The following is a 25,436-nucleotide window of genomic DNA, read 5'->3' as shown; positions in this document are numbered from 1 at the left end:
ACATTAAACAAAAATTTCAGCCGAAGCAATCTAAAAGTCAAATATTAATAAGCTTTTATCGGAAGAAATAAATCTGATGTTAAAAACATATTGTTTGATTAGTATTTTTACTTTACACCTAACTCCTCAGAGATTCCTTATGCCTATAACGCAGCAGAAAGAACTAGGTGCACTGCTGACAAATTTACTGGTCTCCTTCTGCCATATAAATTACTGAATATTGTCATAAGCTGCATTCTGAATAATTGATTCAGGAAATGTAATCAGCTATGGTAAATCCTGTGCCATCAGATTACATTATTCCTTGACACACCACGAATTCTAATATGGTACAGTCCAATTATATGCCAACAAGAAAATATTATAATAAAAATGAAAAAAAAATAGAGAGATTTGCTTAAAGACATATATCTACAGGACATGTGTAAGCACAGCAGAAATTTCAGCTCAATATTCCTCTCCACAAAAAAAAGTTATAATCACTTCTCATTGTCATCATTCTCATCACTTCTCAATTCACATTTCTAATTCTTTTATCTTTGTTACCTAGGTCTTTAGCTTTCCGAAGTATCTGATCACATGAAATGCTCCTGCTCTCTACCTGTCAGTGTGGAGAATGAATGACAGTATAGGAAAAACCTTAATCTACAGCAAATCAGAAATATATACAATTTCATGGTTTATAGCAGATGGGATTGTCTGCAAAATTATAGTCTGGCTTCCAAAAAGATCTGTGAACTGAGAGTTGTGTTGCAGTGAACCTCATTACCTAAGGCGGTAATGTAGCAAACACTCTCAAGGAAATAAATAATAAACTCACATTAAAATACTGTTTTGGTGAGCTGATTAAATTTTTATAAAAATAAATGAAGTCTATCACTCATTTGTGGCAGAGATATCATCTTTACTCAGTTTGAAATACCTGCTAACTGCCTTTTATATAGGTAACCATAGAAACCAGGCACCATGGTAATTCACAGCAGTTTTGTGTCCATTACTGAAAGAGGGGACTATAGTATGTACTGAGTTACAGCAGACTCGAGGTTCTGTGAGACCTCCTATTCCCAGGGGAAAAGTTTTTCTAAGGATTCTGAGAGCCTTTATTAAAGGTAAGGCAGTGGAACTCAGGCACTGAGTTGGGAGGTTGCATTAGATTCAAATGGAGCACTAAAGAAAGAAATGAAAAAATATTCCTACCACCTTGGAAAATTTCTGAACACTTTGCTCAACTTTCCTACCTTCTACAACTTCATTCCTCAAAGAAGTTTAATTGAGGAACGATAATTAAAACTATAGCTAAGCTGCTTCTGGCATAGCCCTGTAGTTTCATTTGCTTTCTATTGGCAAGCTTATGAACACTGTATTTATCTACCGGTACAAGATGCTATACTATTAATTAGACAAATTTACTAGATCACAGATGACAAATAGCCCGCCAAACACTTGATCGTATTTCATTCTGAACTGTTACTCTGTGTCTTAGTTCCACAACAATAACTCCATGTGCCCTTTGCATATCTTCAGCTAAAGGCTGTGTGAAACCAAGCTGGGAAGTAAGTTTCTGATGTCAGGAGCTGCTCAAGGATTGCTCATTGAGAATGACTTTCACCAGCTCCCTCTCATGTCTGCCAGATGGCAGCTAGTTTAAGCTCTTTGACAAGCATTGGCTGCCAATTGACTTCTGTTGCAAGCCAACGGGTAACCCCTGCACATCAACAGCGCTCAGTTAATGTAATCTCTGCGTGAAACAACTTTTAACTCCTGGGCAACTGCATTTCTGTGCTAACTAGATACACATTTCAAATTGTTTAAAGGCAGAGCCTGTTTGTGGGGTGTTTTGCAGTATTTCGACATCTAGAATGACAAAAAAAAAAAATGCTACCGCAGCAGAAAGGAAGGACAAAAACAAAGAACAAAATGATGAAAAGCATTTTTCAACGTCTTAATATCTTAATAAAATAGATTCTAGAACAGCTCCATATAGCGAACTTAGGCAACAAATGATGGATGTCAACTTGATCAAGCAGGCTTGTCAGATGTTAAATATTTTTTTCTAAGAAACAAACTTTAAAACTTGTTCACATTCTGAAATATATAGTTTCAGCAGCATTAAAGAGCTATGGCTTATAGTATGAGAATATATATTTTTTTTTAAAAAAAAAAGAGAGTTAAAGAATCTATATGATGTATTTCTATAGGAGTAGGATATAAATATGGTCACAGTAAAAGAAATACTGGAAAGGGAAAGAGAAATAATGCAAAGAAATAGTAAAAGAATTCAAATCAATCTTTGGGAACTGCAATGCCACCAAGATGTAATCATCCTCTTCTAATTAGACCCCCTGTTCAAGAACATTACATCCTTCAGTACAATCAATTGAATGTCTCTCAAAAGCACTGAGAGAAAAATCACTATTAAAAAATCACTAAAAGAAAAAAAAAATTCAAGCACTCCTGCTGGGATCTAGTCAACTAGTCCACCCTGCCAATAGACAAATACCCCTGGGACATCAAAGAAAATTTGTCACAAGTAATGAGTAAATAAAAGACTTTACAACAAGACCTTCTCTCTTATATGCAGCTGGATCTAAAATGGCAGTCCTCTCACTCTTGATTTGCTTGGATTTATTTTATTTTGTTTATTTTTTTGTCCACTTGTTTGTTTGCTTTGCTTTGAGGCCAAGTTTGAAATAAATTAAACCACTGCCAGGGTGAAAAAAAAAAAAAAAAAAAAAAGCTGAACAAACTGAAGAGAAAAAAAAAAGTAGACTCAAAAAACACAGGAACCAAAAGGAAATACTTACGCAAGCACTGAGGTACTTCACCACTCCATGTACCATTCCCAACACAAGTCAAAACAGCAGGAAAGGAGAGTTCATAGCCTGGAGAGCAGACATAGCTAATGCTAAATCCCCAGTCAAAGTTTGTTCCTTCCAACCTTCCATTGGAGATCTGGGGAGGTGTTGGGCAGGTAACAGCTGCAATGACATTTGAAATAATTAGGCCCAGCTGCTGTAAATATCCCCAGTGTACACAATTACTAGAAGAACCATATGTGCTAATTTCACCTTTTTTGGAGGACAATACAGTGAGGACATGCTATCTTCTTCACTATATTTCTACTACATTACCTGAATTGAACACTTTTGGTTGCTTCCATTTCAGAGACATGTTATAATGGCTCATTGATAAAGTGTCTTATACAAGAGAGCAGGTTAAATCAAGCCAGGAAGGAAGACTATGCAGAAAATCATTGCATAGACTATGAAATGTACAATATTTAAAATAATCTTGAAGATATACTACAAAATAATTTTGGTTGTCTATTTAGGAATCATTGAGTAAAATTATTTTTAGTTACACAGTGTAATAATCAAATGATTTATGCCTGTTAACTAGGCATATTCTAGATATTAATGCTTATTATTATTATTATTATTATTATTATTATTATTTGCTTCCTCTCACCAGAAAGCATCCAACTTTAGGCTGCAGGGAGAAAACACAAGAACTTTCCTCCTCTTGAAAAAATCAGTATTACTACCTCTAAAAAGATGGCTACAAGAAGTGTTTCTGCACAGCCCTTCGTTCCCAGGGAAAAAAAAAAAATCCATCCTAAGAAAATAGAGCAAAAAAAGGAAAAGGAAAAAAAATCCTAAAAAAAATCATTGCTAAGAAAGAGAATTGAAAAGCACCACAGGAGGACACAGCAATAAATGAACATAAATGTGGTGATGAGGATAAAAGGGCCCTTAGCTACAGAATGGAGTAGTAATAGACAATTGCTAATTGACAGCTAAAGGAAAAAGCATCTAAAAGAAGACAGATGAAAGAAAATAGGTATGAATCGGAACAGGGAAAATTAGTGAAAAAGGTACTAGAATGAATAAAAAAGACAAAGAGAAAAGCAATGAATAAATAGGGAGTGAGGAGAGCAGCAGTGGGAGAAGGTGTGAAAACAAAAGAGAAGGAAAGTGAAACCAGTTTGACTGAATTCAGTGGAGACAGTTGGGGTAAATGAGGAGAGATGATGACTAAAAATAAAGGAGAGAAAAGAGAGGTCACAGGAATGGAGGAGATGAAATGTTGCACTCATAACCTTTATGCTTATGTTCAGTCAGCTGTCATTCCACTTGCTTAAGGAAGTCAGATGTACTAGATCAGGAGCAGGGTGTCTTTGAATGTGATCTCCAGAAGATTCACGAGATACCATTTTTATTATTAGACATTTCAGAGAGAGAATCACTCCTATCTGCATCACAAAGATATTCTGCAGCATCATTCATCACTGTTTGAGAATTATGGATGAAAGCAGGACTATTATTAGAATAATCCTTTGGCAACCAGGCCCTATTTTTGAGACTCTGAGACTTTGCCATGCTTTCATGATGTTTTAATAAAAGCCAAGCAGAAGAAACACAGAAATCACAGTATGTGGTAAAAGTGCATTTACATTCTCCAAGAGCTTCGTTACTAGTCCTTCTAAAAAAACTTTATGTTTTAGCTTCTGAGCTGTTAACAATATGGAAAGAGACAGAAAAGGAAGAAAAATAAGGGTAGTTCCAGGACTGGCTGTGGGGAGAACATCGCAAGGCAGAATGCTCCACCTAATGCTTTTTTTATCAAAGAGTCAGCCAATACATACATTTTTCAGGTTTTCAGATGAAAGCAAGCATTACAAAAAGCAAATCAGCAGAAAAAAAAATCAGTGCTTGAAATTTATATTAAATTGCAGATATATTTTGTTCAACTAGCCAAAGCTGGAGAATCATTTATATCTTCAACAGCATTGAGACAATTATGTATTTATTTTCTGGGCAGTTCATTTTCCAGTTATTTTAACTAAATGGTACCCAAGTATCCTGGCATTTTATTTTGATAGTATGAACTAGTTAATATACATTTCAAATACACTACTGCAGATCATATATTCCTTTTAATTGTAAAGTCCAAAATGTGTGTGTGGGAGTTAACTCCTAATATTTATTATTATTATTATTACACAGAAACCAGTGTGGAATAGCAGGAATCTCTGAGAATGCTAGAGATTCTATATATGGTTATTATTTAGGATATTTATATAAGTCATAAACATGTATGGCCTAAAATACAGAGTGACTCAAAAACTCTAATCAGAGTCTTTGAGCTGGGTTTTAGCCCTGTGGTCCTTAAGAATTAGAAGCTGCGAAGCTATTAGCGGGAGCACATCATAAATTCTTAATTTGTCTTAAGATCTCCAAGGTGTACAGACACTCTTGCAGACAAGGTACTGGTCAAGTGAACCAGTATAGCCATTGTCAGGGAATTTTCTAGAAAGATTCAGAGTTTGCCAAGTATACAATATGATGATGCTCAAAGATGCACATCTAATAAAGGAGGGATTAGCAAAAAATCTTAGCATTATAGTGCTATGGGGTAACGCAAAGAAATATGGCTATTGGGAATGTGCAGCTGTATATGACCTCAGCGTTTCCCAGAAGCTTCTATCTTCTGCTTAATTGACATGTTTTTATTGACCATGATATCAGCAAGTCACCTTGATATGACTTAATGTTTCTCAGCTTTATTTAGAAACATTAAAAAAAGTAGAAACATTAAAAAAAATAAAGTATCTAAACTGTCATTTCCTATTAGATAATTCAGCAGCTAAGTAATAAACAGTTCTAGAAAGCCACAAAGAACTATCCAACCTACTGGGTGTCTATAAGCTTATAAAATGAGACAAATAACCAGATGATGAAGTGACAGATCTTGTAGCCAAAAAGCCATATTATATTAAGTTTGGGGCACTAAAGAAATATTTGGATGACACACTGCAGTAAACAGAAGATGTAGATGTCATAGAAGTATCTGACAATGAAAACAAATGTTGTACCTTTACAAGCTGGGATTACTCCACTCCATGTGCCATTGCTTGTACAAGTGCGAATTAAGGAGCTATTTGATTCCATTGTATATCCAGGTTGGCACATATATGTAACATTTTGTCCAACAACATAATCATCACCATATCTCATACCATTGGCTGGAATTCCTGGATCTCCACAACTGATAACTGCAAACAGTTAAAGAATATATTTAAAAATCTGAATGTGATTTATTCATATATAAAAGGGGAACAACTTAAGGCAAAAATAATAATTTATTATGAAAAAATAGGAGAAAAAGTATGATGCATCTGTTTGTCCTATCAACAGAAGATAAACATATATGTCATCTAACATAACATGTGGAGTTATACAACAGTTACATTTTGGAGATAATCAATACACCTGTTCAAAAAATAGAAGTAATGGACTGTACAATTTTAATCAGTAAAATTGCAAGACCTTAAAATGAAAAGGAAAACTAGCAAAGAAATTAGCCATATGTTACTGTCACTGATACCCATAAATGTTCATATCAATTTAGAACTTCATAGGTAAGAAAGCAGGTATAACTGTATCATTTACTTTTCCATGTCTTCATCTTGACAGCAAACGGCCCAGAAAATCTGTGGTATATGTCTACAAAAAAGTCCATCCAATGACCCAAATTTGGTCCACCTTTACTTAAGTCAGCATGGTATGTGAAAACCAGCTTAAATTGTGAATGCTGGCTGGTGGCAGATAATACTGTCTTGGGGGTGAATGCTCAAAACTGAACTGAACTCCCAACTGAACTCCCAAGTAGAAGTCTGCTATCTGCAAACTGCAACAGTTACGCACTTGTTGCAAGTTTTGATAATGCTCAATGAAATCTCCAAGTAACAGAGACAGACCCAGGCTGATCATGCATTGTGCTTCTGCACGTAGACTATTTAGACTAGAAAACTGGGGGCTTTAGGGTCTAGAAAGAAGATGGTGAAGATCCTGACTGGAGAAAAGAATCTGAAAGTTGGACAAGACCTTTGGGATGGAGGGACTCATAGAGATGAATACTCCAATGCCCAGGGTCCTTGTCTGGTAACAGTTGAGGCTGGTAAGTACAGCAGCAGCACAGCAGGAATGGGCATGACTTCGCACCCCGACGGCCCATGCCAGCAGTGGTCTCCCTGAATATAACAGGGAAGCTATCCAGGGGGTGTGTGAAATAATCTAACAGGGTACAGTCTGTCACAACTAATTTAGTGATCTTTATAATTCGCAATGAAAGAATAATTAAACAAAAACTCTAGTCTCTAACATATGTTTGCCAGGACTGGCAAAGCAGCTGTTCTCATGCTTACAATGGATTTTAGGACATATATACATACATAAGTATGTCTAAGGACATAAGTACTGCAACATGAGTAGAACAAGCTTATTTTATCATCTTAATTTCTGTCTTAATTTGGGTTTCTACAAATGTGTGAAGTGGCCGACTCTACAAAAAACAAAGTATTATTTTAAAGTATTTTAAAATGTTATATATATATATTTTATTTTAAGCAACAGTTATACCTCTGATGATGGTGTGTTTTGTCAAAATGATAGGCACAGTCACTTGTCACATAACTGTAAAATACGCATACATGCTATTAAAAGATGAACTAGGAAATGCAGTAAAGCAGGAGCAGATGGACTTTGAAATAAACTGTTTCTAAATGCCTATTATGAATGTGAGAAAAGCTGAAATAGCTTCTGTTAGCTGACTAACCAAAGCAGGCATAAGGTTAATGAAAAGGCCAAACAGAAACTGTTATCTGAGAGAGGGGCAACAGTTCTGACCTAGGAGTCACTGCAAGAAGACTTCTCAAGTGTTCATTTAGAGGTTTTTCTTTGCCTGTCCTCTGCAAGACTAGAATATACTGGAACACCACTAAGTTTTCACAACAAGGAAAAGCAATTGAATGAATAATATTTAGACATGACATGTCATAAGGTATAAACAAGATTAAAAATATACACTAAAGGAGAATTAATGTAGGTAGCTCCTGTAACCACACAGCTGCCTTAAGATGTGACAACGGGCACTGCATTGTATTGTGTTAAATCAACATATCGTTCATCTTTTAATAGTGCTACAATTTTAAAACATATTATATGCATAGAATTATTTATGAAGCAGATCAAGAGAAAGCTGGAATCTCTTTATATATTTGCAATCCACTTCTACTACTTTGCTGTCTTTCAGAGAAGAGCAAAGCAAAACAAATTCACTGAGTCTTACTTGTGCAGTTTGGCAAGGATCCAGACCACGTTCCATTGGCAGTGCATTGTCGTACAGACGATCCAGAAAGTACATAGCCTTCCATGCATGAATAAATTACTGAATTAGAGAATGTAGTTCCATCTATACGAAATACTTTTCCATTAGCGGTTGTCCCTGGATTACCACACTGTACAGCTATAAAGTAAAATGTTAAATATGTATAAAATATCTTAAGCATCTTAAAATATAAAACAACAACTTCTAATTCATCTTCATTAAAGATAAGATCAAAGAATAAGGGAGGAAGTTTGGTTTGACTAAATATATCCTTAGTAAGAGAGTAACACACAAACACATACATATATATTTACTTTGTTTCAAGGTTGCAATCACTCACCAGAAAGGATACTACAAAACCAGCTTGTGAACTAAGCTTTTGAAAATCAGATGACTTTCTAATATTGATAACACAGTCATATAGCAGATAATAAGAGAACAGGTTCTTAAATTATTTGCTGCTATTCAGAAGCTTTCCTCTCAGAAAAAGAATTGTTGGAAATTATTTCCTATTTTTGAATCAAAGTGATTGATGGAACAAATGATTTTCTCTAGATATGCTGTTAGATCTTTCTTTTATGGTGATATACATTACTTAAAATTTGTTTACTGATTTATTCCAAATATTGTTTTTCAGCATTTCATTTTCTGCTAAAAATAATCATAAGTCAAAAATATTAATCAGTAAATAAAATTTGTAAACTGAGCATTTATCTGATTATTTATCTAATGAAATGCTGATGTTGTCATTTCTACAAAAGTTGTCTTTTCATCTTTGGAGTTCGGACACATTGTAGTTTCAGTTAAAGAGTAATAGCTTTTTAAGAGAAAAAAACCTTTCAACAAAAACAGAGTTCTACAGGTATTATCTACTACTTTTTTCTGCCTAGTTCTTTAAATAGGTACATACAGTTTGAAGACAACTCAAGATTGAGAAAAAGTGCAATATACTTTTTTTTTCCTCAAAACTCTAAAAACACACTATTTCTTGGGTAATAGTAGGTAATACTGGTTTTCTGACAAATATATAAAAAGTTTTAAAAGCGTGGGTCTTGCCTGGCTTACCTTTGCACTCAGGTTGTCTTCCTGTCCAGCTTCCATTTGCCATACATGTTCTTTCTTCTGAACCATGCAGAATATACCCAATGTCACAGCTGAAATGTACTGTGTTTTTAATTTTAAAACTGTTCTCTTCCCTAGAACCATGACCTGGGATACCTGGATCACCACAAGAACCTGCTGTATCACCTAGAATTTAAAATGAAAATATTAGACTAAGTGTGAAATATGATTATAATGCTTATTTTTATAATATGTTATATTATTACATTATACATTAATATACTAATACTATAATGCTTAAGATCAACTTTCTTTTTAATCATGATGTTTATAAAGGTAAGGCAAATCCTATCCTTGTCCTGTCACTGGGTAACCCCGAGAAGCGTTTGGCCCCATCCCTTTTATATTCTCCCCTCAGGTGAAACGAGCCCCTGTAGAACGTCCTCATCAAGCATTCTCAGAATCGTATTAACTTGAAACAATTTATGTTTTGGCCCATGGCTGTTCAACCTATGGTTTTCTGTGAATGGTTTCTTATACTAAAAAAAAAAATTAAAAAGTCAAAGGCCATAGTTTTCTTGGAGCATATCTGCATATTTTGTACTAAGTTATAGTAGTATAAATTAAGAAGAAATATTTTAAGAACTAGCAAGTAAGATTTAATTCAATTACTGAAAAGCTTTGTATTACAGGTTTACATTACAGAAAATGATATTAAAATATTTTGGTGCAAAATCAAAAAACTTGATATTAATATTATTGCTATTAAAAATATTTTGATGAAAATCAAAGATATAAACAATGTTTTTTGCAGAATGACTATGCTTATCCACTATTTACCTAAGCCTAAGCAGCAATCATCCTAAATGGTTACAGAGAAGTAATAGGCAAAGTCATTTGCTCCAAATGCCCATAGGCGCAAAAGCGACAAATTAAAATAGATTTTTGGCATATATGGGAGTTAGGATGCTGGAGTTATAAACACAGACTGAAAAACAACTACTCTTGACAATTGATTCTGGGACGATGTGTACAAACTGTATTGTTGGAGTCCCGGGTTGGTCACCTCTTTCAACTAACAAAAACATGTACAAAACTGAATGGAGAAAGAAAGAGAGAGAGAAAGAGAAAAAGAAGACTAGAATGTACATGCCTTGCTTGGAGAAATATGGTCTAACAACAAACACGGTTATACTGCTTTTGATCGGTTATGTCCAAAAAGCTGAACAACTATTGGACACCTATGAAGGTGGTACATGTGCCAGCCTATGGTTTTGCAGGTTAAGCTTACTATATCTTTTATTTCCTTTCATATAGGCTATGTTTCCATCCTTCCCCACAAACTCAGAGAAAAACAACATGAGTCAGCATATCATAAGGTGGTCTGCACAAATACTATAGGCTTGTGAAGATGAGTACATGGCTCTGAAACAGCAGCCTGAAGGTACATGGGAGAATCGCAGAGGATGGTGGAAGACTACTTGGAAAAGCAAACTGGAAAAAACTTGGGATCTCGCATTACCTGTCCACCTCTTACCGAAGCAGTTGACAAACCAGGTGTCTTGTGAATGTCCACCACCAAGACTTTTAGGAGTCAGTTTTATCCCTAGCTACATTATCGTGCTTAAACTGACCCCTTTCATTTAAGAAGGATGAAGCAAGCTGAGGCAGTCACACACAACTACATTACAAACTTTTATAGTAGGTATGTGTAGAAAATATATGGTCCTGTGCATTTTAACACATTTACCATTAGTGAATTATGCAAGTGCATTTAAAAGCCACCTAAGTGCCTCGTTCAAAAGCAGAGGCTCTTAAGTCTAGACTGTTTTTCTGTTTACCCTCATGATTAAGTGACAGAGATCACTGAAGTACCCTATCAGACTCCTTTCAAAATAGATAAGCCACAAAGAACTACAGCTTCATAAGACAAATTATAGCAAGTCAAAGAACATGCCAAGTTTTCAGTGGTTTTTAAGTCTAATGTCCAAGCTGCTCTTGGATGAGTTATGACAGTTAGGCTTTAAAATACTGCTACATCTAAGAATTTAGGTCAGGGCCCTCTAATTATTCTACATTCATACAGTGCACTATAAAAGCCCAGTCTTCAGAAGTGACTTTCCTGGCATTACAACTAAAATAACTTTATTAGCAATAAAAATGAAATAGCCCTTTTGCTGCGCAAAGTAAGAATTGTATATTTCTTTTATAAATGAAATCATGCATACCTAACTACTGCCTAATTTTAATGCCAAAAAAAACTTTATTATTTTGATATTAGGGTAGTAAACTACCAGTTATTTTTGTTGAAGATTACAGAAATACTTTTTCTGAAGGATGAAAATCACATCAAGAAGCAACATTCCACAACATCATAACAGAACACTCTCTTTTGAGCTCATGCATTATGGTTATTTGAATAAGTGGTTTTCACAGTTGGCCGCAAACTGCTCTTTATCCACATACGTTACAAATACTCAGTGCTCATTCAATTTTCATGAAAAGAGGGTATCTAGCCCACTTAAGTAAGTGCACAACCACTGTGGCACCTAAGAGTGATTATGAGTTACTACAAACTGCTGCAAATGACACACATGTGATAACCAAAACTGTGCTTTCAAATGCCAACAGATATCAATGGGACACCATAGTTTCTCTCTCTCTCTCTCTCTCTCTTTGAGGCATGAAACGAAGAGCCATGTATCAAGAAGAAAACTGCTTTAGGGATGATGTGACAAAATTTGGTCATATTATATTAACTCAGTTAGTGCTGAATTCTTTTTTTTTTTTTTTTTGTGAGTGAAGCATTTTGTATTTTTTTGTTAATATCACAAAACACAACGTCCCAAGTTTATCTATATGTATGAAATGGGAAAATCAATTATCAAATCTAGTTATGAGAAAGGTTCAGGTACTCAGCAAATTGTTTCAAACTTTTGAATGTAGTGCAAGATGTTATTACTATTATTACTATTTCTGTTTCATAAATTTGTATTCCTAAACTGCAGCTGATGTAATCAGTTTATGCCTGAATACACCAAAGAGATGAAGCAGGAGAAATAAAAGATATTTTGAAGAGAAACAGTCATACTAATGCTTTAAATATCCTTATTTAATTATTATTAATGCTTTAAATATCACAAGGGCAAGTGCAAGGTCCTGGGCCTGGGGAGGAATAACACTATGCATCAGCACAGGCTAGGAATTGACCTGCAAGCAGCTCCGCAGAGAATGACCCGGGCATCATGGGGACCAACAAGTCGACCATGAGGCAGCAGTGTGCCCTTGTGGCCAAGAAAACCAATGAGATCCTGGGGTGCATTAAGAAGAGCGAGGGAGGTGATCAGGTGGAGGGAGGTGATCCTGCTCCTCTACTCGGCCCTGGTGAGGCCACCTCTGGAGTATTGTGTCCAGTTCTGGGCTCCACAGTGTAAGGGGGAGCTACTGGAGAGAGTCCAGCGCGGGGCTACGAGGGTGATCAGGGCCTGGAACATCTGCCCTATGAGGAAAGGCTGAGAGAGCTGGGGCTGTTCAGCCTGCAGAAGGCTGAGACAGGATTTGATTAGTGTGTATAAGTACTTTAAGGGAGGCAGTGAGGAGAATGGGGCCAGCCTCCTCTCAGTGGTGGCCAGTGACAGGACAAGAGGAAATGGCCACAAGCTAAAGCACCAAAAGTTCCACAGGAACTTAAGAAAATTTCCTAACAGTGAGAGTGATAAATCATTGGAACAGGTTGCCCAGAGAGGTTGGGGAATTTCCTTCTCTGGAGATCTTCAAAACCCACTTGGATGCAATCCTGTGTAACATGCTCTAGGTGACCCTGCATGCAGGGGGGTTGGACTAGATGACCTCCAAAGGTCACTTCCAACCTTAATGATTCTATGATCCTTGACTTTTTAATGTGATACTGGTGTAACAGTATTGTCAGACTTGCATATCAGGTAGTATTCACCTCTTACTTTTGAATAGTTGCAACTCGAAGTAGAATATGTCCCTTATTTTCTTCCTATTTCTTACCTTTGAAGATATCTGAGTATTGTTGCAGATAGTTAGGGAACGGCGGCCGGAAGATATCGTGCTGTACGGAAAGATAGGGCCCCTAATAGCCAATAGTGTTTAGTCTATGGTGTAAGCAGACGGATGTGACGTTGTAAACCTAGCTATATAACACCTTGTTACCCATCAATAAACGCCATTTGCCGTCCACCACATTTGTGTCAACTAGCTGATAGCCCGAGTGGTTTGGGGGTGGTCGCCGTGCCGTCCCTGAACCAGGACGCTGCAGCCATTTGAACTGCAACAAGTGGTGCCGAAACCCGGGAACGTCATCGCCTGGATGAGCGAGCAGCGTGAGCAGCAGCCAGAGCAAGTGGACCACCCCGGCGAAGGGGACACTACCGAATCAACAAGGAGGATGGAAGCCCTCATAAAGGTCGTATCGCAATTACATAACTACTGGGGGATTGATTGTAAGCCAAAAGATTTTACTCTTGCAGTTACAAGGCTTTTGAAAATTAAGGCTATAGACCAGCCGGTGGATATTCTCCACCCTGAACTGTGGGACAAATGTACTATGGCATTAGCTGAGGAGACAATATTCTCAGGTTGTGGGAAAAACCTTAAGGCTTGGGGAAAAGTTGTACAAGCCTTACAGAAAGCTATGAAAGAGCAGGAGACTTGGGTAGCAGTAAAAGACTGTTTATTGGCCACGTCCAAAGTGGGAATCGGGACAACTGCGCAGACTTTGGACCCCCCAGATGATGGCAATTCTGCTGAGCCTAAAGGTCAGCAAGAGGGTGAAACATCCCCTCCATCCCCGAACCCCGCCCCGCTTACAGAAGAGCAGAAACAGCCGAAATCTGTTTGGAGCGAGCTAGCCGAGGAAGCTAGGAACATTGAAAAGAAGTCAGAGCATGATGACGTCTGGGCCAGGCCACCACCCTATGCCCCTCAATATGGCGCCGAGCCACAAGGGGAAGGGCGGGGCGAGGGTGCCCCCGGCGCGAGTGAGGCGCCGGAAACCAATGGGAGTGACCGGACAGCTGAGGGCGGCCCGAGGGAGGGGCCGAGAGGAAGTCCGAGGGAGGGGCGAAGAGAAGACCCGAGGGAGGGGTCGAGAGCAAGTCCGAGTGAGGGACGGAGAGAAGACCCGAGGGAGGGGTCGAGAAGAAGTCCGAGTGAGGGGCGAAGAGAAGACCCGAGGGAGGGGTCGGGAGCAAGTCCGAGTGAGGGGCGGAGAGAAGACCCGAGGGAGGGGTCGAGAAGAAGTCCGAGTGAGGGGCGAAGAGAAGACCCGAGGGAGGGGTCGGGAGCAAGTCCGAGTGAGGGGCGGAGAGAAGACCCGAGGGAGGGGTCGAGAAGAAGTCCGAGTGAGGGGCGGAGAGAAGACCCGAGGGAGGGGTCGAGAGGAGGTCCGAGTGAGGGACCTGGAGCGAGCCCGAGGGAGGGGCCGAGAACCGATCAGAGCGGACATTTCAAAAAACGCCGAAGCCCAACGAAAAAGTACCGGAACCCGGAAGTGACCAGTCAGTCGAGTTCCGACTCCGGATCAGACACTAGTCAGGACGAGTGGCTCACAACCGATTCAAACTTAAGGAAGGAGAAAAAAAAGGTAAACATCCGAATTAAAGAAAAACCGGCGGGAGCATTCATGATTAAGCATGTTGCAAAGGAAGAGCATCTGACCCCAATTCAGGTGGCTGTTACCTTCAAAATAAAACTAATGAAAATTGTGAGTTTCTGTTCACAGGACCGGATCATCGGACACCCCCGTAACCCGTACACCCCGGTGACAAGCGTCCCGCCCGAGCCTGCGAGTTCCACGCTGACCGAATCCAGAAAACAACAAAACAGCCTCCGCAAGAGGGGGCCACGATGCCTTTGCGTTATCTTAATTTTGCAGCTTGTCACTATAGGACAGGTAGAGTCACACCAGCCCTTTAAATGGGGTACTTGAACAGATTGAACAATCTCGAGCAATTAGTACAAAAATAAGTACAGGGCCACCAGTTTTCAGTGCCATGCCTTGCCAACTAGCACCCATTGAACCCTGTTCCAAACGCAGCTGGTACAAAAATTTGTTCACCGGTTCGCCGTGGTTAACCACCCTGATATCCACCTTAATAGGGCCGATCACAATCATCATGATGACGCTAATCTTTGGACCCTGTATATTGAATAAGCTCATGCCGTTTGTCAAGAATCGGCTAGAGAAGGTTAACATCATGTTAGTAGAACACCAACAACTGCTTTAAGAATATATCCACTTAGTATTACCCCCAAGTTATCCCAAGGTACACCCTATTCCTACACCCTGGTATTACCTGTCATCCCCTACCTTCTACGCGCCTTCTTCTTTGTGCCTTATGTTTTATGTCAAGTTTATGATATGTAATTTTAAGATTGGTATAACTATAAGAATAGAATAAGATAGTAATAAGAATAAGATAGTTGTATTTTAGCTAGTTTTGTTATGCATAGGGAGGGGGGAAGTTGTTGCAGATAGTTAGGGAACGGCGGCCGGAAGATATCGTGCTGTACGGAAAGATAGGGCCCCTAATAGCCAATAGTGTTTAGTCTATGGTGTAAGCAGACGGATGTGACGTTGTAAACCTAGCTATATAACACCTTGTTACCCATCAATAAACACCATTTGCCGTCCACCACATTTGTGTCAACTAGCTGATAGCCCGAGTGGTTTGGGGGTGGTCGCCGTGCCGTCCCTGAACCAGGACGCTGCAGCCAACTGCAGCAGAACTGCAACAGAGTATTTTAAATTAAATAGGTCTGAATAAACTCCAGAAATAAGTGTTTTTTTTTTTTTTTAATCTATGTAATGGAAACCAGATGATAGCAACAGCAACACCAACCAACCCCAGTATTTATTAAAAATGAAGAGAGATAACTTGATTAACTTCTATCAGAATCCATATACACATATATTCTAATACCAAAAATGAGACTTGGCCAACTCTTCCAAATTTGTGTGACATGGATTTCTATTTTTCACTTGTTCTGTGTTGTTAAACAGATTCTAACTGAAGTTGTAAAAGAGAATAGTCCTAAACTTAAAGGTGATTGGAAAGAATATCTTGACTTTGGTAAGAGCTACTCTTAAAATGATCAGCTGTTTTCCTCTCAAAAGCAAGTATCCTATCTTGAAATAATGTGGAGCCCACTGGGCCTTGTTAAAAGGATGCATTTAAGATATAACTGAGGTGGTTTCAAGCCAGTAGTTATTTTGCAAGTTAAGAAAATAAGCCCATCATCTTGAAGAGATAATGATGCAGGGTTTCCCTGTGGAAATTAATACACTTACCATGGGTAACATAAAAAGTATGTTCAAAACAAACTAGTTCCCTCCCCATTCCACTGAACGTGAAATTTCCCATTTGTGCTAAATGTCATTGGGAAAGTTCAGCTTCCCCAAATGATTTTCTTGTTAATTGTTTTTTTTTTTTTTTCATGTTTCTTAAGATAGCATTTTAGCTATGCATAGAATTTTCAAATTTTAAAAAAAACACCTTTCTGACAAAACCCAGATAATTTCAAAACAGTTTCAGGGCATTCACAGTAATTCAAAAATATTACCTGAGCAGTGAGGAAGAGAACCACTCCAGTGTCCATTCAGCTGACATGTACGAGACGACTGCCCTAACAGTGATCGTCTACCTGTGCAGCTATAATGAACAGTAGACCCAAAGGTATACTTATCTCCAGACAGGACCGCATTAGGAGGAATGCCAGGATGGCCACAGTCAATCACTACAATGCATAATTATTGAAGATAAAAAAGGGTTATTATCACTGATCAAATAGTTTGTACTTATCAGAATGCTATACGCCAACTTTGTGAAAAAGTTGACCTTTATAGGGCTTGGAGGAGGGCCTAAAGTATGTCATTAGAAACACAAAATATATTAATGAACAAAACCTATAAAACAAGTGTTTGTATGACTCAAAAAGACATATAGATACCGTTAGCATAAAGTGACTAAACATATTTTTATATTTACACTAAGATAAGCTTTGTGGAATGAATGTGCACACATTCATGCTGATCTACCTAGTCTTCAGAGAAATGGTGTGGAAAGAGGGCACATATATAAGCCATTGCTGAGGTAAAGAATACTCAAACTTGCATCTCTGATGGACTGATCCTAAATCATTGAAGCCCATTATGTTAAGAAGAAGAACTATGAAATTTTGTTATCAGCTTTAATGTAATGCTTAGGTACTAATTTTCTACTGATTTAAGTTCTGAATGCTTAAAATTTTGTATGTCAATGAATAAAATACTTGATTAGATAGTCCTAACCAAGGTGCCTAGGCACCCTCAGTTGATATAAACTGCACAGACTTTTCAGGGAATTCCTACATTATCCCAGTTGTATAACTGGTCATGGATTGACTCAATTGTCATCCTGTTCATTTTGATCAGTTATTGATAGCTATTTTTATATTGTGATTAATTTTAGTACTCTCATAATTTTGCCACTCGTGATTTCCTCTAACAGATTGCACAGACCAGGTCACAACTGTTAGCCTATATATACTTAATCCTTCTATCTGGCTTAAATTTCATAAAGCACTTAACACAGAAAATTGGAAAATTTAACACAATATTTTGAGTCCTTTAGTTGGCTTTCAAATTACAGAAAATTCTGATTTTTTTCTGATTTTCACAGTCACTTTTTCAAGAACAAAAACAGGCTAAGTGATAGAAATTTCGCCAATAATCAAGATAATGCCATTGAAATAATTTTATCAGCCTCCTACCTGTAAATTTTTACAGTAGATAAAAATGATAATAATAATAGGAAACAAAATAGTGAAACTTTTGTGAAAGTTTTCACTTTTGTAAAAATAGTGAAAGAAAAAAGAAAGGGGTCTTATGATCATTACAGAGAACATAAGCCTCTTTTAAGCTTAACAGTTAGCATCAACAACTTATTAAGGAGCATATCCTTACATGTAACAACAGTAAACAAAAAGACCTAAGAATTCAGAGCAAGGAATAATTTAGAAGGTAATCAAAGATGTAAAGTTCTGAAAATAGACAGTTAAAATTCATAAGAAAAATACACAGAATGTATTGCATGTTTCTTTTTTTTTTCTTAATTTTACACTTGTCATGTGGCATGTGTTCTTGACCAAAGATACTTATGTTATTTGTAATTACACATCATAAAAGCTACAATGTATAGCTGTGAATTCCATAGTATTTGCAGTTCCCTAAATCATACAATGTAGTTTGCATCAACACTTCATCATCTTCTATAACATTTTCATTAGGATTTTTTTTATCTCTATCAGTAGCTTGATCAGGGTTGAAGAATTTAAAAGTATACACTGAAGTTTCTCTAATAGGTGGAAACAATTTCTACCACTTGCCTTAAAGTTGGGAATGCCTGTATAGTAGACATCCTTACTTGCAGGAAAAATGTCAGGACAAGGTGCTGTGATAGAATTATTGAGAGGATGGCACATGTGCCAGCAAAGCCTGGTTTATGTTATTTGGATTTCCAGCTTGGAAGGTGTGGATTTTATGTACTCACATCTCTGCAGTTTAGAAATAACAGATCAAAGCATATATCTCAAAAATAAATTGAGAATACTACCTTGAAGTATAGAATACTGATTTGTTGACTGTAATTTGAGGTATATATTCTGAGCAGATCTTTATTTGAGGTACACTTCAAATATAAGGTATTTTCTAGCAACATATGCTTAAGTAACATGTACCCCTGAAAGCCTTTAATTCAAAGGGAAAGTAGAAAGACTACCATGACCCAAGCCACCACTGACTTCTGCTTCTTACGCCATTTTATAGCAGTTAGGAGAGGAGATCTTGTTGTAGGACAACACATTTCAAAGGAATGCAGTTACATTACAGGGGAATAGCTTTTTCATTTTAACTACGTGCCTCTTGAAATTCTCTTTTGGTATTTCAAAGAAGGTAAGTACTTGGAGCTCAATTACAGAAAGATTGAAATCCGGCTAGGTAAAAAGAAAAATAATTGAACCTAGGTTAAAGAAAAACATCTAGTCTGCTTTCCACTTCTTTTCTATTGCTCTCACACTGCTAAAACAAGCTGCCTTGTAGATGTCCTAAATAGAAATAATTTTGCAAATCTTTGCAGAAACAGGGCTCTTGTAGACAATCTACAGTAGTTATATCAGAATAGGTTTTAATAAGCTTTGTGCTTATGAATTTAATGTGGATAGTGCTCCGGTTACAATTCATTGACCTCTCTATATAAATGACACAAACCTGAGGGTGCCCTTTCAAAAGTTCATATTGCACTTCCATTCCAAAAGGCCAGTTTAATATATGGGAAAATCTGTATTATTCTGATAATGCTGAGTGAAGACTGAGGGTGACAATCACAAAAGAAGACCAAAAAAGAATAAGTTTTTGCTGCTTTACCTTAAGTATTTCTTTCCCTTTGGAGGTGTGTCATTTAATATCTGTTTGACTTTCTAAAATGGTAATGGTATCTTATAATTTAATGTGAAAAAGTTGGAATCTTGTTATAAGTTTAACTGTGAATTTCAATCAAGCAATTATTCCCATTGGAGATAAAGGCAACTTCCAGAAATAAATATTTTAAAAGTTAAAAGAAATAAGAGTTTCGTTTTTTTCCTGATGGGGGGTAGGGAGGGGAGAGTGGGGGAGAGAATAACAAAACTGGAGAAATCTCAATTGATGAAAACTAATAGAGGTGAAATTGAGAAGTATTATCTACAAGACTGCAGATATTCCGCGTTCTTTGCTAAAATCAGTAACAACATAGCCATACTACTTGAACTACTCTCGAGAGCAGAGAACATCATTATCACACACACAAAAGCCTATATAAATATGATTAAGTGTAAGTATACACATTATCTACTTACTAATGCATTCAGGTAGAGGCTTGTCCCAGTGGCCATTTGGCTGACAAATTAAAACAGAAGAGCCAAACAAAAAATATCCAGGATTACAGTCATAAAATACCACTGTGCCATATGTGAAATTTCCATGTTCAATTTTACTCTCTCTTATGGAATTTGCAGGAATTCCAGGATCAGAACAGTTGACCACTAAAAAGAAAAATAAATAAATAAATAAATAAAACATAGACTTTAGACTCATACAAATACATTATACCAGAACTTCATACATGACCACTTCATATATTTTCCTTTTTCCTTTCCTAATATGCGCTTCTATACATAAGAAACTCTGTATATATATTCCTATAAGAAATTTCTGATGCTCTGCTATCCTGATTTTATTATATATAATGATACTGAACTAGGAAGATCATTTGAAATCAGGAGATGCCAGATTCAGACCAAATAAAAGGAAATGTTTCTTCACAGAGAGTCATGAAGGCCTGTAATATTTGCTACTAAAAATGACTAGACTTACTAATGGACTCAGGATTTAGAGAGGGTATCCAAGCAGAAGGGCATTACCTAGAAATCTCTGGCACATGAAATTCTGGACAACTCTGGAAATGGTGTCATTCACTATATTCTGCTTCTGTATGCTTATCCTTCCTTTGACATAAACTATTGTCCAAAGCTGATTATGGTGCTAGATGTGCCTTTGGTCAGACCCATAGAGCCATTCAAACATCCTCATGTTCTCATATTACCATTTTGATAATTAAGCATATAGCTGAGATAGATGTTTTGAGCTCAAAGACAGATGGTTAATTAGGTAAGAAAATGTGCTAGAAAGCTCTGTAGCTTAAAAAGAAATAAAGCTGTTGCCAGATTCAAGCCAAAATATGTTCTCTTACCTACATTACTCTGTGTAGTTACTTTATGTCTCACCATCTTCTCTTTACTCACCATCCCAAACACTGCAGTCTGCTTATGTGCTCTTTCTAGCAGTTCTCAAATCCTGATGCCTTAAGACCAGGATGCATAATTTTTTCATAGCAAGAACTAATTTACTGCTTGGGCTTGACCTCCTTAACATTCAGTGACAGGCCAGGCTTTTTATTTGCATTGATGGATAGACTTGGTAAGCTTTTATTTTTCTCCTTGAGAAAAAAATGAGTTATATTTCAATTCATTTTCTGTTTTGCCAATAGGAATTTCATAATAATTGAACACTCATCTTTAAGTTATTAAGCATTAACACTGAATAAAATGAAAATTATTTATTAATTCAACATTGGTCTGATATATTGAACACCTCAAACAAAACAGAAGTAGCTCTGAGCATTTCAATAGTTTTCAGCAATTATTGGAGCTGGCTAGGAAACAAACTATTTAGCAGACCTGTAGAGAGAGAGTATAATAATATTAAGTGCATTGCTGAGTTTATCTTGTGATTGCAAATAAATCCTTCACAAGGGTGTGCAGCCTTTTCTGTAATATTTATTGCACTTTAGGCAGTTTTCAAGTATACAAAGTAAATTCTTTTCACTTTTTTTTCACTTTTCACTTCAATACAAACAAAAAACATAATAGAACAAATTCATAATAATCAGAATCGATTTTGCTGCAGCATACTAACATCTGTAATGATGTTCTGCACAAAGTTCATTCTGTAATTTAAAGTCTTTTCTAAAACTAATATAAGATTTCAGGACTGTGTAAAATGGAAAAAAAATCCTCAATGTATTTGCTGAATCCCTGATCTTTAGATGCCAGTGGCATACCAGATGACAGGTTAATACATTATTGTGCTAGACTATAACACCAAGGTGTTATAGTAGCTGGACTAAAGTTTAAATTTATTAATACGCCATGCATGTTTTATACTGTAAATTTTTTTAAAAAACCTCATCAACAAATAACTTTTTTGAAAACAATCTTGTGCATGTAGAACAGACTTACTGAAATATGAGTCATGTTTCATTAGCATTTTGATACTGATTAGTGATATGACTTTTCAATTTTGTCTTGACAATGTCCCTTTACCTTCAGTTTATTTTCCAACCTTAATTTTCTGACTCAGTTGGAAATGGGTAAGTCTTTGCATTCATACCTTTGCATATGGGAGGTGGATGGCTCCACTGCCTGTTGGCCTGGCACTGGGCTTTCATTGGCCCTTGCATAACATACCCAGTGTTACACGAGAACGTCACAACGTCGTTGAAGTTGAAACCATTTCCACTTGTTCTTCCATAAATTGGACTGCCAGGGTGACCACAGCTAACAGCTAGAGCACCCAAAAACAAAGAAACAAGACGAAGACAGAAGCATGCTGTTATCGCTTTTCATGTTTATGAGTAATTGTTAAAGGTTATATAATGGCAGGTTCGAAATTGTAAAGTAATGAGCACTTTTTATAAAATAGTGACATTCCTCTGAACCCAGTAAGTGAGGAGTAAGTGAGGAATATGATGTAGATATTCAGCATTTTGTAGAGTGAACTACTCATCTTCTAAACATATTGGCAGGGACAAAAGTAGACTTAAATGAAAAAAATTCCTTTCTTTAATGAATGAACCTTGCTTTGTAAAAATTATAAAACACTTTCTCTAAACTACTTAATTTTATTAGATCTAACATATGTTCTCTTTCTTGCTTTATGCAATCATCTTATCATAATAACTGCAAAAGAAGCCTGTTGATAGAATGCAAATTAATTAAAACAACAAAAAAAGTGTAAAATACTTTAAAAACAATTATAGTGTATAAACCAATCACAGCAAACTCTATGAATCAATACACATGCATATATACTAACAATGTACAGTAGTAATACATCTGCCCATTGTACAAGTAAGAGCCATGCTGAATTCAAATTAGAAAAAATCATAATAATTACAATTTAAACATGTTGTCTTCAAAATTCCATTAAAACATATAGAAGAGTTAAAAAGATCAGGAAAGGTGATGTGTCTACATTTCATTTGAATATTTAAAGTAGAGCCACTTCTAAAAAACACATCTTAACTTTAGAGACGGACCCTGTTTATAACAGTATGCCCTCTGTAAGTCAAATCTTTTTCCCATGTCTTGTACCCTTTTCTGAAATGCTGTATTGCACATTCTCTTGTGTTCAAAAAAACACTTTCCGATTTGTTTAGAGAAAGAAACAATGATTACTTTTTCTGCTCTTAGCAGATCTGGAGGCAATTTTTTTTTTTGTTCTAACAGTGACATTAACAACATAATTTAGAAATTCTTGATTACCCACGTCATCTTTTTTTTTTTTTTTTTGTCTTAAAGGTTATCTATAAAGAAGCATATTTCCTAATGTTTATTTGAAACATAATAAAAGGAATTAATGAACTATTAATAGACCGAAGTGCAAACCAAATAAATACATTAAAATGACTGTAATAAAGTCCTATGTAAAACTAGTGTTATGTGGAACAAATGAATAAACTGTCATCTAAAACAATGAAGAAAGTGAGCAAAACGGGTAATGAATTAACAGTGAAGCAGCTAGCATGATGATACATTTAGATAGTTTCTGGCAAGGTTTTCTGCTACAGAAATGTAGCAATATAGCACATTTGCAGGTGGACTAATGCAGTTTCAAAACACTGATTTTACTGAACCTGAATTATTGAACAATGGTTGTAATTCAATTAAGAATCCCTTGAGAACATCCTAACTTTTCTAAAACATATGAAGTGCTTTCTTTTATTACATAATATCATTTAATTGCTTTGTTCATCCAGTTAATACATAAAAGAAATCTCATTAACAGAATGAAAAATTAATGCCACAAATGCAAAAGGAAAGAAAAAAGAAGACTGTTTTTTGATGTGAATGTTCTAGTCATCAGGCTTGACAGTATAATTCAAACAGAAGTACTTAACTAATTGCTGTGGTTTAAGTAAATGCAAATTACATACCTCCAAAAGCAACTAAGGCACATCTAACCTTCTTTAAATTTGAGCACCTGAGTGCCTAAGAGCCATCACTTTCTGAAGAACATTCACATTCATATTTGAAAAATGGGTATTTAGTATCCAAAAGATGAAGTGCATATTTTAAGCATCAGCATTAAACTTCACGATTGATTTCAGGTGACAGCATACCTTTAAGAATCTGCTTTAAGTGACTTTTTTTTTTTTTTAAATGAAGCCAAATTCCAAAGTCATGCCTCATCTTGTCTGACAAATTATTCCTGTAACATAATTTAATATTTGCTGCCATGCTTACTTACGCACACAGGATGGAAGCTGACCAGACCAGTTGTGATCTTGCTGACATATTCGTACAGAAGAACCAATCAACCGAAAACCAGGACTGCACTGGTATACAACTGTGTCTCTATAGCCATAATTTTCTCCAATTACTTGACCGTTGACTATAAGATCTGGAATTCCACAGTGGCCAGCTACAATTTTCAAAATAAATAATAAAAACAAACAAAACTAATGAGTAAATATGCCAGACAAAATTTAATTATACTTCCTTAATTAAAACAAGGAAATGTTGAACTGCTTCTAGTTTTGTCGATTACCTTAATTCAAGAGTTTATTTAAACCAACTTGGAGAAAAATACAGAAGTGAATTTGAATATGTAAGATTTACACAACTAAAAAATCAGGGAAAAAGAAACAGTGAAACAAATGTCATCTATGTCATCAAATTTCCTTTCCAAAATATAAGCATTTTATTTTTATTAAAAAAGACCTGCAAAATTCTATCCTAATTCTGTCTATTATATTTTGGTCCAAATTACAATTAAAATTAGTAAAATAAGGCACTTCCATTAGGAAGTTAGGTCATTACATATATAAGCAAATATGAATGTAAATCTATACAAATATAAATCTATTATCAATAAAAATTCTTGAGGACATTATAAATATATATCCTGACTTATAATGGAAAAAAAAATAACTTGGATGATTTAACGGAACCTTACATTCAGAATTGTCTTCCAGGGCATTCTTTCTCTCTAAGAGAAATCCCAAAAGACTAGCATGCTTGGGCTAAAGTCATCCGTGTGACTATCTGTAAATGTCCTGTAACGAAAAAACCACTGCTGCTTTGGCCTAAGCTCTGTCCCTGTATGCTGAAAATATCTGAAATATTTTATTTACACTACAAAAGTAAATACTGATACACTATGAGTGTATATGTACGTGTACAGTATGAGTGACTGAATGTCACAAACACCCATTTAACCTAGAGGAAATATGGAAAAAAAAAAAAGAATGAAGTGTCATTTCTTTTAGTATATCTCTTAATGAACTCTAGAAAGTCCTAAGGTACTAAACTTCAAAAAACAA

At 36.3% G+C, this 25,436-nt stretch overlaps 1 protein-coding gene across 3 annotated transcripts in view; it reads right to left on the bottom strand.

Annotated features, from left to right (window-relative positions):
• CSMD3 (CUB and Sushi multiple domains 3) overlaps positions 1 to 25,436 on the bottom strand; it is a 574,767-nt gene that overhangs the window by 27,164 nt on the left and 522,167 nt on the right. For all 3 annotated transcript variants that reach the window (XM_088523156.1, XM_088523167.1, XM_088523178.1), the window contains 8 exons: positions 24,362 to 24,535; positions 22,223 to 22,396; positions 20,131 to 20,316; positions 16,822 to 16,995; positions 9,235 to 9,417; positions 8,131 to 8,307; positions 5,876 to 6,055; positions 2,805 to 2,978 (listed from right to left, as the gene is read on the bottom strand). In XM_088523156.1, coding sequence (XP_088379282.1) covers positions 2,805 to 2,978; positions 5,876 to 6,055; positions 8,131 to 8,307; positions 9,235 to 9,417; positions 16,822 to 16,995; positions 20,131 to 20,316; positions 22,223 to 22,396; positions 24,362 to 24,535 — 1,422 coding nt within the window. The remainder of the gene's footprint in view (positions 1 to 2,804; positions 2,979 to 5,875; positions 6,056 to 8,130; positions 8,308 to 9,234; positions 9,418 to 16,821; positions 16,996 to 20,130; positions 20,317 to 22,222; positions 22,397 to 24,361; positions 24,536 to 25,436) is intronic.

The sequence above is a fragment of the Tinamus guttatus genome, unplaced genomic scaffold (assembly GCF_059628265.1).
Source record: "Tinamus guttatus ecotype Peru unplaced genomic scaffold, ASM5962826v1 Tinamus_guttatus_pri_ptg000012l, whole genome shotgun sequence".
NCBI lineage: Eukaryota > Metazoa > Chordata > Aves > Tinamiformes > Tinamidae > Tinamus > Tinamus guttatus.
The sequence above is the reverse complement of the archived record's forward strand: the minus strand, read 5'-3'. Positions and strand labels throughout refer to the sequence as shown.